Source organism: Strongylocentrotus purpuratus, unplaced genomic scaffold (assembly GCF_000002235.5).
Source record: "Strongylocentrotus purpuratus isolate Spur 01 unplaced genomic scaffold, Spur_5.0 spur5_scaffold_18, whole genome shotgun sequence".
Lineage (NCBI taxonomy): Eukaryota > Metazoa > Echinodermata > Echinoidea > Camarodonta > Strongylocentrotidae > Strongylocentrotus > Strongylocentrotus purpuratus.
In genome coordinates this window covers 8,792,485-8,811,136 of record NW_022145603.1, presented here as the reverse complement: position 1 = coordinate 8,811,136, position 18,652 = coordinate 8,792,485, and the positions used below count along the sequence as shown (strand labels likewise).

Sequence of the window (18,652 nt, the reverse complement as noted above, 5' to 3'; positions counted from 1 at the left end):
AGGGGAAAAAAGACTTTGTTGTGGTATGAATGTCATTTCGATATAAAAAATACAAAAGAAGAAGAAAAAAGGGTTACATTTGGGATCTATGCTGCCCGAATCATAACGATGTTCAGGCTGCGAGGTGCCCGAATATCGTCATCTCATCAAATGGGAATATGCATGGACCTCTCTGCCTGAAAAGACACTTTACTATCTCTGAAATGTTCCGTCCTCGGCAAAATACCCAAAGTGATATATATTTGGGCATCTCACGGCTTCTGATATATTTTTTTTTCAAATTGACGTTATTCTAAAATATATTTTTTACATAACAATAACTAAAAGTCTCCCGCGGGATCGATCCCGGTCGAAAAACGCTGTACTAGATGGTCAAAATCTGAGGGGGCATATTAACCACACCCATGCCACTTTAGAGCTGGAAAAAATGTATTTTAAAGTAAAACGGACACACCTAAATACTATTGCTGTCTCTTTTCCCGTATGTCTTGTATCTTTCACTCCTATCTCAATTTGTTTTCCTTCTCTGTTGTACACCCAAATTTCGTGGATTTTATGGAGTTTTCTTTAAACTTTCAAAATTCCTCTTACGCGGATTTTTTGTTTGTTTAGATGAATTGCTATGAGGAGACCAACGTCATAGGACTTGTCGCACACTACCAGATTATCAACTTTAAACTTTAAATTTTGCGAGAAAGGGGTAAAACTATACATTTCTCAGCGGCGGATCCACGATTGTTCAAAGGAGGAGGGGGAGGGGGGAGGGGGGTCGAAGCCACGAATGCGCAAAGCAGACTACAATCGCGGGTAAACGTTAGCTCTTCTGTGTGGGGTCCAGGGGTAGAGCACAAAGACGTATATATATATATATATAGATATAGGAGTTGGACGGTATATATATATTAATTATTTAGTGGGGCTTATTTTGCTTCCTAATGGATCCGTACAACATGGCAGAGCTTGGGGCCTGGCAGAGTCCCTGCCTGGGGTTCCGGGGCGGAGCCCCAGGACGCTCTCGAGTTTTAGCATTTCAGGACCTTAAAGTATACGGTCTTGAGCTATGGACACTCACGTTATCTCCTAAGGACGGTGTTATAAAACAGCGGGTTGTCTTGGGAATCACTTCTATCTGTACGAATGGAATACATGGGGTCCACATTTAGTGGTGGGCTGCAGGGACAGAGCACCCGTCAGGGATCAAGTAATCGGAACCCCCGGAAGCTCTCGAGTTTTGGAAATTCAGAACATTCCCGTCGATTCCCGTCGATTCCCGTCGATAGCCTTCGTGAACGATAACAACTCTAATCCATCCCTTGAAATTTAAATTGCACTGCACCTATTGGCCCGAATTCACAAAGCAAGGTTTGAGCTCAGGCCAAGGTTTGAGCTCAAACCTCCTTTTGTTTCGCCAAACCTCCTTTTGTTCTTTACAAACAAGGTTTGTAAAAAAACGCGTAAAACGCGTCATATGACGTACGAAAACCAAGGTTTGTCGACAAACCTCCTTTCTGAATTCGGGCCATTGTGTGCAATTTTTAAAGAGCACATAAAAGCCCTGAAATTACGCACTCCATCTCATTCAATAGTAGCAGACCACTTATACTGTACAAAGCATTCAATGGTATGATGTCCATAGTAGGGACTTTTAGATTCGCACGAAGACAATGTGGATTGCTACGATCGACGTCCTTTTAATGCACTGCCTTGAATGGACGTCACACGTATTAGTCCACGCAAATCTAAAAGTACCTATTATTGAGTTTGAAACGCACTTCTGGTCAAGAATGTTAGAAGAATTAATTTGGATGAAAAGGATTAATTCTTCACTGAATAGGGACTCTTTGCTATACATTGTTACCTTTCTTCGCTCCAGTGATCTCGAGGCAGCAGAACACCGAGAAATTTTGTAAATTATAAAAAGTCCACTCTCTCCAATTTTATACAACAAAGTTTGTCTTGGGAACCACTTCTATCTTTACGGATGGGGTGTAGGCGCGATATAAGTTACATTATTATTATTATTATTAAAGTTCTTGAATTTTTTAATATTTAGAAAATTCAAGATAGTCGTCACCAGCGAAAGAAATCGTAGTTTCCTCCTTGAAAATCACATAACCCCTTTCATTTTCATTTCTCTCTTAAAGACAATGGTTGTTTTCGTATTGTTGTACTTTCGTCCGCAGACTTTTTAAGTACATGTCGAGCCAACTCATCGGAAATAATCTGTAAAGGGAGTATGTCAGTATCTCACTGAGCGGCGAATGCTTGCGAACGTAGCGAACATGGGGTTTCGCCAGGGTTCGTTAACAGTTTTAATTGTCGTAAACAATTTTTCTTTTTATTTATTTTTCCGCAAGCAGTTGCAAGCGTTTCAAAACAGTGGTAAGCCTTTACAAAGGGTTATAAGACGGTGTCGCTCAAGTTCTTTTTTATTTGCCAATGCTAGGGACCACGTGACCATATGGTTCCTATAAAAAATTGACCCATTGAGTTAGTACTAGGAGTTAGCAAAAGGTCCCAACATTCACAAATAGTGGCAAAGGATGTGTAAATAGTTGCTCATCTTCACAAAAACTGTCGCTAACATTTGCTTACAGTTGCTAACAGTAACCAACTGCCTTTCGCAAACATTCGCGCAAATGTTGCTAATTGTGGCTTAACATCGCTAAAAGTTCCAAAATGTCACAGAGGCGAATCCTGATTTTCGCCAACATTCGTCAGAAAAGTTGGCGACTCCTAAATTCGCAACAATCGTAAGCATTCGCCGCTACGTGAAATATCCCCTTTAGTGTCAAATCAAATGTTATGTTCTTTTCTCAGCTCACTGAGCGGCGAATGCTTACAAACGTCGCAAATGTTGGCAGTTGACGACTATTAGCGATTGTAAGCAAATGTGAGCGACAGTTTTTGCGAAGATTAACAACTGTTTGCCAATCCTTTGCCACTATTTGTGAATGTTCGGGACCTTTTACGAACCCTGGCGAAACCTCAAATTCGCTACTTACGCAAGCATTCGCCGCTCAGTGAAATACCCCCTTTAAGTGTAAATTTGAATGTTATGTTCTTCCTTTTTTCTTTCTTTCTCGTTCTCTCTCTCTCTCTCTCTCTCTCTCTCTCTCCTTTTCCTCCACCCTTAATAGCTTCTTCTCTTTTACATTATTTTCTCTTTCTTCTCTAATTTTTCCTTCCATTTTCTTTATTTTGTTAAGGCTGCCATAAATAGGGGGCCGCGGCTGATTCGGCCACTGCCACTGTCTCTAAAGCTAAAAAATAAACTGTGATATTTTTCTCTTTTCAGGATTTCTTACATTCCTTTCAATTTTATTGAGTTTTATTGAAATTTCGTTTAAAATACCTTGACACGTTCAATATTCTGTAATTTCCTTAAATTAAGGCAATGACAGACTCTGTCCCAGGCGGACAGAATGTGGACCGCGCGTGCGGAAACCCTGCTCTAACCTATACCCCCGCCCCCCCCCCCCCCCCCCCCCCACTCAAAGGTCGGAATGACCGCATGCGTGTTGCCAAAATGTCCGGTAAAGGGGTATTTTTCGTGCGACAAAGTCCGGCCCGAGAATTGTAAAAAAAAAAGGGGTGTATTTGACTTTCCACCCTGAGATTTCTTTAAAAAGGGGTGTTTTTCTTTTTTTTCTTCTCTCATCTCTTTGGACTCCTGAGAAATTATTCCGAATTTAGGGGGGGGGTACATTGAGCATTTTTCCTGATTTAGGGGAGTCTCCAAGGCAGGAAAAGCCCGCAAAAAGCCCGCGAAAGGGGGGTTTGGAAATGTTGGCAGTCCTCAGATAGGGGGTGCTTTCAAAAAGAGGGTACGAGCATATGCGTACCCTAAATAACACTGAGTGGGGGGGGGGGGCCGGGCGTATACCTAGTATTTTTTAAATGTTTATTTCACCATTTTCCCCTTTTCTTCTTTCTTTCTCTCTTTTCTCTTTCTTATTCTTTCTTTATCTCATCTTTCCTTCTTCATTTTTTAAGCCGCTAAGGGGGGAGGGGGGCACGGGACTGCTTTTCCCGCGCCTGTTTCCGGGCATGCGGACACATGGGGGCATGTTGGGACGTCGCTGTATCCGGTCAAAAGCGCTTCGTCGCGATCGGACATGGAAACAAATTATACTATGATCGGGTCACGTGTTTTGATGTTATCGTTCGGCTTACGTGGCAATCGGTGAACATTATTAGTGAACATTATTCATTAACTTTGATCTAGGGCATCATTTTGCGTGCCCTAGATTCTGGAACATCGAGACATGTAATCGCTTTACAAATAACCTCTTGTATATGTTCGTCTCTTTTCCTCTCGAGACCATAGAAAAGTGAATTTCTCTTCCTTTCATGATTCTCCATAGCATCCATCGCTTCGCGGATATTCTGATCTTACTCTTCCTGGTTCCTAACCACAGAGAGGATAATTTCTTTTTACAAAGGAAAATAATTGAAATAGGTACGATCTTTCCCTGGCTGGAGTCTACATTTCTAGATAATAAAATATGCCAGGTAATCTGCAATTTCTAGAGTTAGTTTCCTCTTGGGTTGCACAAAGACTTGGAAACAATGATTTAGAGCAAATTTGAAAGATAACAGTTGAACTGAAGATGTACTGCTACATGCACGTGACTCGCTTTAACTATACATCCGTTCGATGGATGTACAGTTGTCATGTTTATGACACGTTTAGCCCGCCATACTCCCTTACTGCCCAACCCCAAACAAACAGAGGCGAATCCTGATTTTCGCCAACATTCGTCAGAAAAGGTGGCGATTCCTAAGTTCGCAACAATCGTTAGCATTCGCCGCTACGTGAAATATCCCCTTTTAGTGTAAATTCAAATATTATGTTCTTTTCTTAGCTCACTGAGCGGCGAATGCTTACAAACGTCGCAAATGTTAGCAGTTGACTATTAGCGACTGTAAGCAAATGTTAGCAACAGTTTTTGCGAAGATTAGCAACTGTTTGCCAATCCTTTGCCACTATTTGTGAATGTTCGGGACCTTTTACGAACCCTGGCGAAACCCCAAATTCGCTACTTACGCAAGCATTCGCCGCTCAGTGAAATACCCCCTTAAGTGTAAATTTAAATGTTATGTTCTTCCTTTTTTCTTTCTTTCTCTTTCTCTCTCTCTCTCTCTCTCTCTCTCTCTCTCTCTCTCTCTCTCTCCTTTTCCTCCACCCTTAATAGCTTCTTCTCTTTTACATTATTTTCTCTTTCTTCTCTAATTTTTCCTTCCATTGTTCTTTCTTTTCCCCATTTTCATGTTTAGGCCGCCAAAAAGAAGGACCGCAGCTAATTAGCCCCCCCCCCCCCCCCCCCCCAGACCAGCCAGTGATACGTTGATGCAGGCAACACGCATGACTTGCGCTGGGATTTGGTTTCCACCCATTTAATACGTTGCTAACCTGTTACTCGTAGCAATTTTATTATTATTAGTATATTTCTTCTTTTCCCCATTCTCTCTCTTTTCCCTCTTTCTCTCTTCTTCTCTTTTCACTTTTTTCACTTTTTTTCTTTATTTTGTTAAGGCTGCCATAAATAGGGGGCCGCGGCTGATTCGGCCACTGCCACTGTTTCTAAAGCTAAACAAATGAAATAAAAAAATAAACAGTGATATTTTTCTCTTTTCAGGATTTCTTACATTCCTTTTGATTTTATTGATTTTTATTGAAATTTCGTTTAAAATACCTTGAAACGTTCAATATTCTATAATTTCCTTAAATTAAGGCAATGACAGACTCTGTCCCAGGCGGACCGAATGTGGACCGCGCGTGCGATCCGGACTTGAGAAACCCTGCTCTAACCTATACCTAGTATTTTTTAAATGTTTATTTCACCATTTTCCCCTTTTTTTCTTTCTTTCTCTCTTTTCTCTTTTTTTTTCTTTTTTTTCTTTATCTCATCTTTCCTTCTTCCTTTTTTTAAGCCGCTAAGGGGGGAGGGGGGCACGGGACTGCTTTTCCCGCGCCTGTTTCCGGGCATGCGGACACATGGGGGCATGTTGGGACGTCGCTGTATCCGGTCAAAAGCGCTTCGTCGCGATCGGACATGGAAACAAATTATACTATGATCGGGTCACGTGTTTTGATGTTATCGTTCGGCTTACGTGGCAATCGGTGATCATTATTAGTGAACATTATTCATTAACTTTAATCTAGGGCATCATTTTGCGTGCCCTAGATTCTGGAACATCGAGACATGTAATCGCTTTACAAATAACCTCTTGTATATGTTCGTCTCTTTTCCTCTCGAGACCATAGAAAAGTGAATTTCTCTTCCTTTCATGATTCTCCATAGCATCCATCGCTTCGCGGATATTCTGAACTTACCCTTCCTGGTTTCTAACCATGGAGAGAATAATTTCTTTTTACAAAGGAAAATAATTAAAATAGGTACGATCTCTCCCTGGCTGGAGTCTACATTTCTAGATGATAAAATATGCCAGGTAATCTGCAATTTCTAGAGTTAGTTTCCTCTTGGGTTGCACAAAGACTTGGAAACAATGATTTAGAGCAAATTTGAAAGATAACAGTTGAACTGAAGATGTACGGTTACATGCACTTGACTCGCTTTAAAGGGATAGTTGAGTTCTGTTGCAGAGGGCGCTACACAAAATAATTTTGTGTGAGATAATGAAAAACTGAGTGTCAAATTTGAAAGAACATAATATTTAAATGACATAATCATCTTTATTTGATCAAAATAGGTTCAGAGACGGATGAAATATAACGATTTCTAATACTTGTGTACTACCACAAATATTAGATATTTTGAAAAATTTGAAAAAAACCTGAAAAAACGAAATAATGCCTTATACGTCGTATTTCAGCCGATGCCGATGTTGGCTTTTTTGCTGGCATTTTCGTGTTGCTTATAATTACCCACAATTAGCCGGCTCACGTATTATTATTTTTGATTAAATAATTAATTAACGGTCACCGTGTTTTTTTTAAAAGTGGAGCTGAATTGGTATGATTGTATTGGCTAAATTTCACACATTTTGGGGTCTAAAATTACCTTCGTAGCAATTTTAGGTTCTAAAAGGGCACTATAAATGTCATAGATAAGAATAAGAGCAATAACCATGCACTTTGAAGGCATTTCCGGTCTGCAAACAGAACTCAACTATCCCTTTAACTACACATCCGTTCGATGGATGTATAGTTGTACAGTTGTCATGTTTATGACACGTTTAGCCCGCCATACTCCCTTACTGCCCAACCCCAAACAAAACCACTTCCATCTGCAACTCGCATGTTCACATGGTACTCTTACATACGTGTACACACCACAATAAGATGCACTGACAGGCAAAACACCCTCATTTTAGTCTTGCTTAAAATCTCCTCATAATTCACTCCTCTTTTATTCTGACGTCTGAAGCAAAATGAACTCCCAAAATCTCAATTGCTTTAACCAAATTCCCAAAGGGAAGTTTTTTTCTAATTAATCTGTTTTCCCCCAATTGCATAATATTAGTAATTTCCGCATTGACCCGTGAACCACTTATTTGCTTAAATAACATAAAAATCTCCTTTACTCTTTCTATACAGATTCTTTGTTTCTAACACATATTGTCATATCATCTGCATATAAAACTTGGTTTACTTCAATTCCTCCAATATTAACGCCTTTAATTCCCTCAGCATTTCTCACTACTGTTACCAATAATTCAACAGCGAGAATAAATAATTAGGGCGAGAGTGGATCTCCTTGCCTTACACCAAAATAACCAGTAGCCAAACTCCCATTCATAACACAACTACTTATATAAATGTTAATAGTTTTTAACCACGAACAAAATGAGGGACCGAACCCAGACATTTCTAAGACTCTAAAGAGGAAAGTAAGAGATAAAGAATCAAATGCTGTTTTAAAATCGACCGCAATCACACGCCACCACACAAGGATTGTACATAGTTTCAGTTTCAGTTTCAGTTTTTATATTTCATTTCCAACAGAACAGAACACAGCGCAGTGGAATGCACAAGGTTTAATCTATCACATGAATGAGTTTCAAAATTACATTTATAATCTAAATGAAAACCCGCATGTTATATGTATTCAGGAAACGTGGCTTAAAGACGAGAACTCTAAATCATTTCAGGATTATAATGATTCTTATTTATAAGAAACACTGGTCCCAGAGGTGGGTGTGCTATATAGTTTGCATAGTTGCATCTTATACCCAGGGAACAATAGAAACAAGAGGGGAGCTTCAAACCCTGGTGGAGTGCACGATCCAAAACAAAAAGATTACAATTGTAAACTTGTATAATCCCTGCAAAAGACTAAGTAAAACAAATCTATTAGCAATAACAAGGAACATAAATGGTAACTTAGTAATTTGTGGTGATTTCAATGGACATAACACTATTTGAGGTAGCGATGAAACCGATCCTAATGGCAGAGAAACAGACAGCAATCTTAAAGTATCAAATAAACGATTTAACGTTTAATAGTCACTCCCAATTAAGAAGCAAAAAGCGAATGGGAAGCAAATACAGAAATATGGGAAGCGACCATTTTGTAGCAAACACCTATATAGGAAAGTCAAATCATAATAATATTAATGTATATGTATCTCATACTACAAACAGAAAGTGGTCTTTTAAACGGGCAAACTCGAGACCTTTTAAAGAATTATCCAAGGCACAGGTGACCAATGATCTCACAAGGGGTTCAGATATTCAAACTTCGTATGACAAATTTGTTACAGTATTATACAAAATAGACAAAAAGTGTATCCCTAAAGTGAAATGCAAACAGGACGGGAAACCACCAATGGGCTGGTGGAATGACAAGTGTACAAAAAAAAGGCTATCAAAGAGAGAAACGCTAGGAGAAATAGACTGACAAAGTGCATTACGCCACAATTGTTAATAAAATACACATTCAAAAGGGCATGCATCCAGATGGTTATTAGGGAAGCAAAAGTATTTCATTGGAGGACCTTCTGCTCACAAATATATCGTTTTGACCAGATAGGAGTGGTGTGGAAAAATATTCGTGAAATCAATTGAAATGAATCAACCTAGAAAAAAGAAACACATGTATCGTCGACCACTTATAACGTAGAAATAACTAATGATAAGGGGAAGGCAAACGTTCTTGCAAAAGTATTTGCTGAGTCAAGGGAAAATCCAAGCATGTCTTAACAAAAGCTGTCTCGACTGTAACCAAGTCTGTATACATCAATAGACGAGCCCTTCTTAATTCACAAACTGAAAAGTTTAATTACAAGGTCAAACAATTCATCCCCAGGACAAGATGAGATTAATGTGTCTGAGCTACCCATCACTTCTCAGCTCAGTCTCCTAAATCTTTTTAATCGAATATGAACAAAGACTGAAACTCCACTTCAATGGCTTCATGTGATCCTTGCACCATTTAAAAAAAAGTATATGAAACCTTCCAATACCTCAGCATATCGCCCTAGAGCTCTCACTTCAGTACTTTGCCAAATAATGGAAAGATTGATCCTAAACCGGTTAAACTGGTCGTTTGATAGCATTCCCATTCAAAGTGGTTTTAAGACAGGGAGAATTAGTCTAGACCACCGCCTACGTCTAGACACGGACATAACAAAAGCTATGGCCAATAGAGAACACCGTTTTCTACCCGGTATAGATTTTGAAAAGGCGTATGATACTATACACAAAAATTGTGTTCTATTCAAACTTCTAGATTCGGGGTTTTCCAAACACATGGGTAACATCTTTTCTTTCAAATAGAACATTTTTGGTACAAATAAAAGGTATGCTCTCGGAATCCTTCTTATAACAAAATGTAATTCCACAGGGCGGTGTCCTCAGTCTTTCCGTGCTCAAAGTTTTCGTTCACGATCCCCCTCGCTAAATTTGTCACCCTAAGTTGTCACAATTTGCAGATGACCAAGCGACTACAAGTGGATCTTGATGACTTGACTGATTAGTATAATAAAAGGGGAGCTTCTTTGTCGTCTAGAAAGACGAAAGTAATAGTTTTTACAAATCGCAAAGCCTAAACTTTTTATCCAAGGCACGGAAATAGAAGTGGTAAATAAATTCAAGTTCCTCTCTCTCTCTCTCTCTCTCTCTCTATCGATAGACGTTGGTGATCATGCTGTTCCACAACCCTCGGGTACATGCTCCTAGCCTTCTCTATTAGCACCACCCCCAGTTCTTTCACTCCTCTCTCTTTCAACAATTTATGCAGACTGTCCAGCCAAAGTATCCTCCTTCTTCCCTTACTCCTCCTTACCACAATTTTCCCTGTCGAAGCAAGATTCTCTAGGCCTTATTTACGTGTAATGTGACCCATGAACCTTTAACTGCCTAATCAACATCTCACGTGTCATTTTCCTTTGCACTCCAGCTCAAGTTCCTAGGTTTGAATTTTGACTCACATCATGCTTGGGTTAGCACATAGACAGTGTATTTGGAAGATGTATTAATGCTTTAAAAAATTTAACAGTAAATGGTAATGTGCAGATACCAAAACACTCCTGTTATCATATAAATCATTTATCAGACCCATACAGGATTACGAATGTGAAATCTATGATTCGGGTAAAACAACCAAAAAGAGAAAGGTAGACATGATTCAACTCGAAGCTCTAAAGATATGCTTGGGAATTACCTCCATAGCAGCACTCCAAATAGAGTGTGGAGAGATGCCACTAGAAATCCGACGAATATTTAATACTTAGCTCAAAGCAAAGGATAAAAATCGAATCATCTACAATAATGTGTTTTTATCGTCCTTGACAGGACGACATCGGCCAATAAGGAAAACATTGTTACGTCATGCTGTATCGGTATACTGTGTATTTAAGTGGCCTAGATCATACCAGATGATATCACTCATGAGTCTGTGAAGTCATTGCCTCACTATCCACTAGTTCTTTTCTTTATATTGATAATATAAGTTTCCAGTTTTTTCCCTTTAAAAATCATATTTTCTCTCACCAGCATCCAAGTTAAATTGATAGTAATATGTTTTTGCGCGGATGCACTAATATAGAGTAATTCTTTTCAGTTAAATCAAGAAAAATTCGAATTTTGATAAACTATTTAAATAAAAAACAATGATTATGAATATACATTATAAAGAAAATAGTTTTTCTTCAAAGTTCATAAAGATTTTGTGAAATGACATACACACAATATGATACCAATCATATTGTCTGGGCAAACGCATGGGGGAAATCAAGTGTCTGGGGATAAAAATATATAAAAGTAATTGATAAATAGTGAGGCAATGACGTCACAAACATATGAACAAATTGGCAATTTGTGTAGTGATTTTCTAAGTTCCATAGTTTTTTCATACTTTCAAAAAAATTCATAACTTCCTTATTTGTGATCCCATTTTACTCAATTTTTTAAAGCTATGTTTCTCTTGTTTTTTGCATCTATTAAAAGCACATTATTTTTGTAGTGGACGTCGCCTTTATTTATGTCCCTTTTCAGCCACCTTCGAATTATGTAGAACTTTGCAGAAACTAAAAGAGTCTGAAAATCCGATTATTACTTAGGTGATTGCGATCACTTAAAGGTACTTTGTCCCATTTGCAGGTCAAAAAATGAAAAGTTAAATTTCAATGGCATTTGAAAGAAAATACTTGTTTAGAACGTTCCTTAAAACGAAAGGGTATGAAAATGGCTCTTCGTGGGAAATTAACCATTAGCTGTCGAATCGACATAAGTGATTGCAGTCACCTAAGTAATAGTCTGGTTTTCAGACCCTTGTACCGAATGGCCGTACGTTTTGTGCTGCACAAAGATTCAATCAGTTTAATTTTGGCCACTACAAGTAGTGGATTATTGATGCAGACAAATGCTCATGTACCTGTTTACAGCTCATTGTGTTACCACAAAAGAAAAAAAAATGTCAGTCAGTCACTCGATAGTGTCTGACAGGGAAGTCTAGAAAGTAAACGGGTTTCCTTGCATAATTTGAATACTAAGACACTGCTGACGTTTATATTTCACAGATAGGACATACATGACATAATCATAATTCCTGCAAAGTTCTACAGAATTTGATGTTGGCTGCAAAAGGGACATAGTATCTTTAAGTCGATTTGACAACTTATATACGTTATTTTCCCACTAAAAGCCATTTTTCGAGCCCTTTCATTATGAGGGAAGATCTAAATTAGTATTTTCTTTCAAATACCGTTGGAATTTAACCCTTTCATTTTGTTTTGACCTGCAAATGGACATTGTACCTTGAACAGACAGGCGTATAGTCAATTTTGACTGAGCACCAAAAATACAAGCAACAACACAACAACAGATTCTGGATCGGAAAACACAAACTTACTCTTTTCCAGCGGATGTCAATTGTAAAGAAAGACGGACATATTATTACGTGCATTCATCTAGATCACTGGTTAGTGTTTATATATAAACGTATTATTGAATATGTTAAGTATTGGCTAAGATATGACCATCTAAATAAATAGACGACCTATAGGAACTCAGTGTTATATTGCTCTGGTTCATAACATTACGAGCCAGAGCAATATAACACTGAGTTGCTATTTATTCAGATGGTCATACCTCAGCCAATACTTAACATATTCAATAGGCCATTTTCGTAATGTAATCAAATTTAATGCATAAGTCTTTGTGAAGTGCCTCAATACAAATTATTTCATTCACCTGATAAGAATAATAGTATTTCAATAGTCAGAATGCAAACTGCATATATTAAGTGTTCTTCTTCTTCTTCTTTGGGTTAAGTATACCTCCTTCACAGTTGAAGATTCTTGCTAGGTAGGTCAAGCCATAATGTTTGTCCTACCTGGCAACAACTAATGTATGCAGTTCGCATTCTGTCTATTGAAATACTATTATTCTTATCAGGTGAATGAAGTAAATTGTATTGAGGCACTTCACAAAGACGTATGCATTAGATTTGGTTACGAAAATGGCCTATATTGGTTTTCAACATTCGGACATTATTTTTAATGCTCTTTCGGAAAATGAAGAAAAATTGAGAAATTCTAAGAATACATTTGTATGATGTCACAGCTTCGGTACTCTATGCCTTTGATTTAATGACAATTAATGTTAATCAGAAGTGAATTTTTGTTACGTACCTTTCTTTGCGAGTAGAGCAGTATACCGTCCGTCCGTCTGTTTATGCAAGCAGCTATCGCCTCAAAAACTCCACAACTAATCACCAGACAGCTACTGCCCTTCCCCTTTTTTACGGACACGGGTAATGGCTATTTGTGTCTAGTCAAGCATCATCCTCTTTTGTTTAGTGTTCATTGCGATGGGTCCCTGAGACGATGCTGAAAGCAAAGAGGTAACGATGCAGAAGAGAAGGTTACCTATCCATCCCAATCGGATAACCACACAAATCTCAGGACAAAATTGGTCTATGAATGGTGTTCTTTTTGCAACGTTAAGATGGACAATGGTGTCGCTCCATTATAATTTCTCCCAGATCCATCTATACACAGATCTATGTGTATAGATGGCTCTGATTTATCCCATCTTCTATCGCACCCTTGTCTCTGTCTGTCTGTATGTGCCCCCCCCCCCCCCACCACCACCACCATTTCTCTGTACTACACTCTTGGATTTTGAGCAAAAATATTTTTATTCTATGTGTCTTTTCACTCTTTTTTATTTCTCCGTACTACACTGTTGATTTTTTGAGCAAAAAGTAAGTTGTGGATGAAGATCATCGTGGCTTTGACAAACAAAAAGCCGAACATCTCTCTCTCTCTCTCTCTCTCTCTCTCTCTCTCTCCTCTCTCCCTCTATCTCTCGCTCTCTTCTATCTCTCTTTCTTCTTTCTTTCTTTCTCTCTTCCCCTTCCCCTCTCTTTCTCCACATGTTTATTCACCACGCCCCCTCTCTAGATGTCTTATGTCTGCTCTCTCTCTCTCTCTCTCTCTCTCTCTATCTCTCAATCTTAATCTCTCCCTTCCTCTCTCTCTCTCTCTCTCTCTCTCTCTCCATATTCTCTCTCTCTCTCTCTCTCTCTCCTTCCTCTCCTCTCTCTCCCTTCCTCTCTCTTTCTCTTACTCCTACTCCCCCCTCTCTCTCTCTCTCTCTCTCTCTCCCACTCTCACACTCTCCCTTCCTCTCCCTCTTGTTTCCCTCTCCTCAGACCACTGTCAGGTGATTCCTTGTACTGTAGGAGTGTTGGGTACACAATGCAGCGTTTCTGTAAAATGCTTACAAGGATAACTATGTGCAGCTAAAAACACACAATTTTTTAATTAACCAGAATTTCATCGGTAGGTAGGCTATAGATGACCATGACCTCGTTTTCTCTGTCACGTTATCACTGTGTCACTCAACGTGCTCTAACTAGAATGTATGTCTTCTTTGAGGCATGTTCATTGTGATGTGTATAAACTTGAATGTACTTTACCTTAATTTCTTAGTATGAATGCATTTGTTATTTCTTTATGCCGTTTGTCCGTTTCTTTGAACGTTTTGTACTTGAAATTTTACTTCTTAAAAAAAATTGTCCACTGTGCCTGAGCAATCTATTAGTATTACAGACAATATCCTTCAATTATTATTTTGTAAGTAATTGAAAATCCATTTATCATTCTTTTTACATGCGTTTGTATTAGACTGTCGTATTTTAGTTGTGGAAATTTATTTTTATCATGTACTTTTGCAATTTAGTATCTTGCCATTTTTGTAGAAATGTAAGAGATTTGTGAAACAAGTTTTTATAGATTCCCTTATTGTTAAAACTCAAGAATCTTCCTGGCCGATATTTGTAATGAATGATCTTTAACTTCCCTCAGGCCACACTTGCCTGGATACCCAAATTCATCCACCCGTATATATGAAGAAAAACAGATAGACCAGCGGACACACAATCCCATAAAACGCTTCTTTCAACGGCGGAGGCATTTACATAAGCATATAATAGACTGGTGCGAAAAAAGAAGGAAAAAAAGGATTTTGTATTAATTTGTCGTTGTTTATAAACCATTTTATTTGAATTCACAGATAATTACGCAGCCGACACCATTTGTTTTGTGTACATCATAAAGTTAATAGTAATGCCGTTTTTGTAGTCATTTAAATAGAATCATTCTACAGCGGCAGATCTTCGAAGTTAGGGGCAAGGGCGAAGCCAACGTGCGCGCGCGTTGGCGCGAACCTTTCTTGCTGGGGTCCAGGGGCCGCCTTCATATGGCCCGTGTGGTGTATGATCATATTACAAAGCAAGACAATAATGATTCTGATCGGTAAAAAGATCTCGTGTTCGATCTGTATTTACTCTGGTTGCAAGCCGAAATTACTTTACTAGTTGAAATTACTCTCAGTCTGAAGCCTTTACAAACGACGATTAGTTACGCATACATTCCCGTATAAACAATTATAATAGTTACTTTGTTTTTTTTAGCAAAAGTCAAGCATGAGTGCATATCATGAAGGCAAAACATTTTAACACTTTTAAAAATACATTTTATACTTTTGAACAGTATCGATTGACCATTCGGTCACTGTTTAACCTATGATAGCTAAAATATATATCATATAGTTTTTTTTTAATACCATTGCACCACGTTAATGTATATACTTAACAGTTCTCTTTATGATATAATTTATAAACTTACACAAACATGTAACTTTGATTAGTTTATTCCGCGTGTACCATTATATTTGCACTATAATATACGATGTAATATAAAAGAATTCTACTTCCTTATTAGCTTTTTCTTCAACGTGATCATTAACAGTTAATCGCATTTATATGTTTTGCATTTAAGTCTTACTTTCTCTTGCAATACGAATTTGTTCGGTATTATGCACCACGTGACATGAATGAAGTGTAATAATTACAAGTATTGCATGCATCTTTATCTTCGAGTAATCACTCATTTTACAATTGCTTTAATAACTGTTCAGTATATATATATATTTATTAAATGTATTCCTTCTTATTACCTTTTGTATAAAGAGTATATTGAAAAACATCGAGTATTAAAGCTGGAAAAAGATTTATGCAACATTTTAATATAATAAGAAAAGCGTTTTATAAAAAATTTCGTACAAAAATAAGATCAAATTAAAATAGAAAATGCAAAAGTCACCCCAGAAACGGTAATATGATAGAAAAGTCGCTCTCTTAAAAATCTGGCAGTATAGTAGAAATACTAACAATTGCGCACACATTTCTTTATTAGGCAGCACACTATCTGCATCACTCATGCTATCCCCCTCCCCCCTCACTCTTCCTCTTCAATGGCCAATTTGCCCTCCTTTTGATTGCGCATGCGCTGTCGTCTGATGAGCCACAATGCCACGAGGTAGAAGAAGACTGTGAGAACTTTGAAGATGAAGTTGACACCAAGGTAGGCATAACGGAAAGCCGCAAGATCGTAGATATAACAAGATCCTTGCTTGCCGCACTCAGTCTGCCAAAGCCTACAAGCAGTGTCGATCGCAGCCCCGTAGATCAGCGGAGCTGGAATGGCACCTAGTGGTAGAGAATCAACGAGAAAGGTTCAGATTATATCAATAAGTGGCAATGAATCAGTAAATGAGCAAACCGTTCACAAATAATGACCGCAGTCATGACGAACATCAAACTGCAAGCTGGCCTTATTACTGAGTTTATATGGGGGAAGTATTTCCAATCTTGTTATAGGCAGAATCTGACTACTTCTGTTTTCTACATTGTCCTAAATATGATATTTACGTTATTGAATAGCCATGTAGAAAGCAAGATATGAAATCAAATCAAATCAAATCAAAAAAAATCAAATCGATGAACGAACATTATTCGTCGAGAAGTAGAGAGAGAGAAAGAGAGAAGAAGAGAGAGGGAGGAAGAAATAATAACAATGATGATAATAATAATGATGACAATGATATTGATAATGAAAATTATCAAAATAACAGTAATAATGATATTACAAAATAATACTAATAATAAAAATAATAAAAACCTACCGAGTAATCTCATCATGATAGCCCGTACACCGAGCGCTATTGCTTTAGAGTCAGGATTCACGCATCTGATAAAATAAGAGAGAGGAAAAAAGTGGGAAAAAGACAAAATGATGAAATACAAATTTGTAATTTGTAATGCACTTTATGTTGTTTGTACAATGAATCTAGGTCATTAACCTGAAGAAAGCAATTTACTTTAAAAATTAGGCCCACCATACAGTTTGATTCGAAATATATTGCACTCAACGCCAGATGTCATTATGTAAATAATAGGGCTCTTAATGGTAAACTTAAACATTATTTTGAGGTAGGCCGATTCGGGCACATTCTTGTTACAGTTCCGACATCACTACGATTCGTAGGCGACACTTTAGGGCATTCTCTGAGACTCACAGGCCTACACTCTCCCACTGTTACAGGTTTAAAGACTTCTAGGAACCGTAATCAGAAACATTTCATATGTCAAAGTTACATATCAAAAGGCAATAATGCAAGCTCAAGCAAAATACGATGTCAGTCAGATCAAAGTGGTGTCCTCTGGGGTTTCTTAAAGCATTGACCTCTTGCACCTATCAGAGTAATACGTAAGCCATAAGCCGAGTGGGTGCGTATGTATTCCAACTCCCCAGACCGAAAAGCCTGTGCACCCCTCCCAATTCATATAAAGGCCCATGAAATGACTCAAACTGAAAATACATCGACCACAAGCAGGCATTCCACGACTATTCTCCCAAGGAGATCGAACGAGAGAGTCGGGAAAGACGAGAGGAGGGGAGTGTGCCTTTACATCAACAGAAGCTGGTGCACTAACTGGACAGTCAAAGAAGTTAAATGTACTCCTGATATCGAATTTATTACTGTGGGTTTGCGTCCATATTATCTACCACGGGAGTTCCCTCAGATCTTCGTTACAGTATGTTACATACACCCAAGAGCGGACTTAGCAACTGCAAGCGTTGACCTTGCCAACCACGCCCACGCTTTAGAAACGTCTTCTCCAGATGCACCCATTTTCATCATCGGGGATTTCAATCAATGCCGGCTGAATGATGAATTGCCCAACTACGAACAATACATCGATGTCACAACAAGGGGTGAGTCAACCTTAGATTTGTGCTACGGAAACATTCCTGAGGCCTACGTAAGCAAAGTCTGTTATCAACTGGGGAGTTCGGACCACAAGAACATTCACCTCATTCCATCTTACAAGCAGAAGTTGAAGAGAACAAAGCCCGTCACTAAGCAACGCTACGCCTGGACGGATGACAATACGGAGGCTCTCCGCGCGTGCCTCGACTGTACGGATTGGGAATTACTATTGGACGATGCGAACTCACTGGATGAACAGGTTGATGCTATTACCGATTATATTAACTTTTGTGTTGAACTCACAATACCATGTAAAGTAATTAAGGTCTTCCCTAACAGCAAACCATGGTTCACAACAGAGTTAAGGGATTTGATCAAACAAAAAAGAATTGCAGTATATCAAGGTAACGATGTACTCAAGAAAGAGCTACAGAAAGAGATTAATCGACTAATTGTACATTGTAAGAAGGTTCAGAGAGACAGAATTGAAAAGAGCTTTCAAGATAATGATAGTAGATCTGCTTGGAAAACTATGCAAAACCTGACAGGGTATAGGCAGAAGAAAAGCCAACTAAATGTGCAGTCAAAAGAGTTTGTTGAAGAGCTTAACGAATACTATTG

The 18,652-nt window shown here is 38.4% G+C and overlaps 2 protein-coding genes across 5 annotated transcripts in view; both read right to left on the bottom strand.

Annotated features, from left to right (window-relative positions):
* Positions 1-13,239, bottom strand: part of LOC756881 — a 95,363-nt gene extending 82,124 nt beyond the window's left edge. For 2 of the 4 annotated variants that reach the window (XM_030989144.1, XM_030989147.1), the window contains exon 1: positions 13,102-13,238. The gene's annotated coding sequence lies outside the window, so the exon portion shown is untranslated. Of the gene's footprint in view, positions 1-454; positions 503-13,101 lie in introns of those variants that run through there. The other 2 variants (XM_030989146.1, XM_030989145.1) reach the window with 2 other exon arrangements.
* Positions 13,240-14,946: 1,707 nt separating this feature from the next.
* Positions 14,947-18,652, bottom strand: part of LOC756186 (solute carrier organic anion transporter family member 3A1) — a 19,819-nt gene continuing 16,113 nt past the window's right edge. The window contains exons 9-10 of the mRNA XM_030989143.1: positions 16,943-17,007; positions 14,947-16,466 (exon numbers count right to left, since the gene is read on the bottom strand). Of these exons, the coding sequence (XP_030845003.1) occupies positions 16,216-16,466; positions 16,943-17,007 (316 nt within the window). The 3' untranslated portion in view covers positions 14,947-16,215. The remainder of the gene's footprint in view (positions 16,467-16,942; positions 17,008-18,652) is intronic.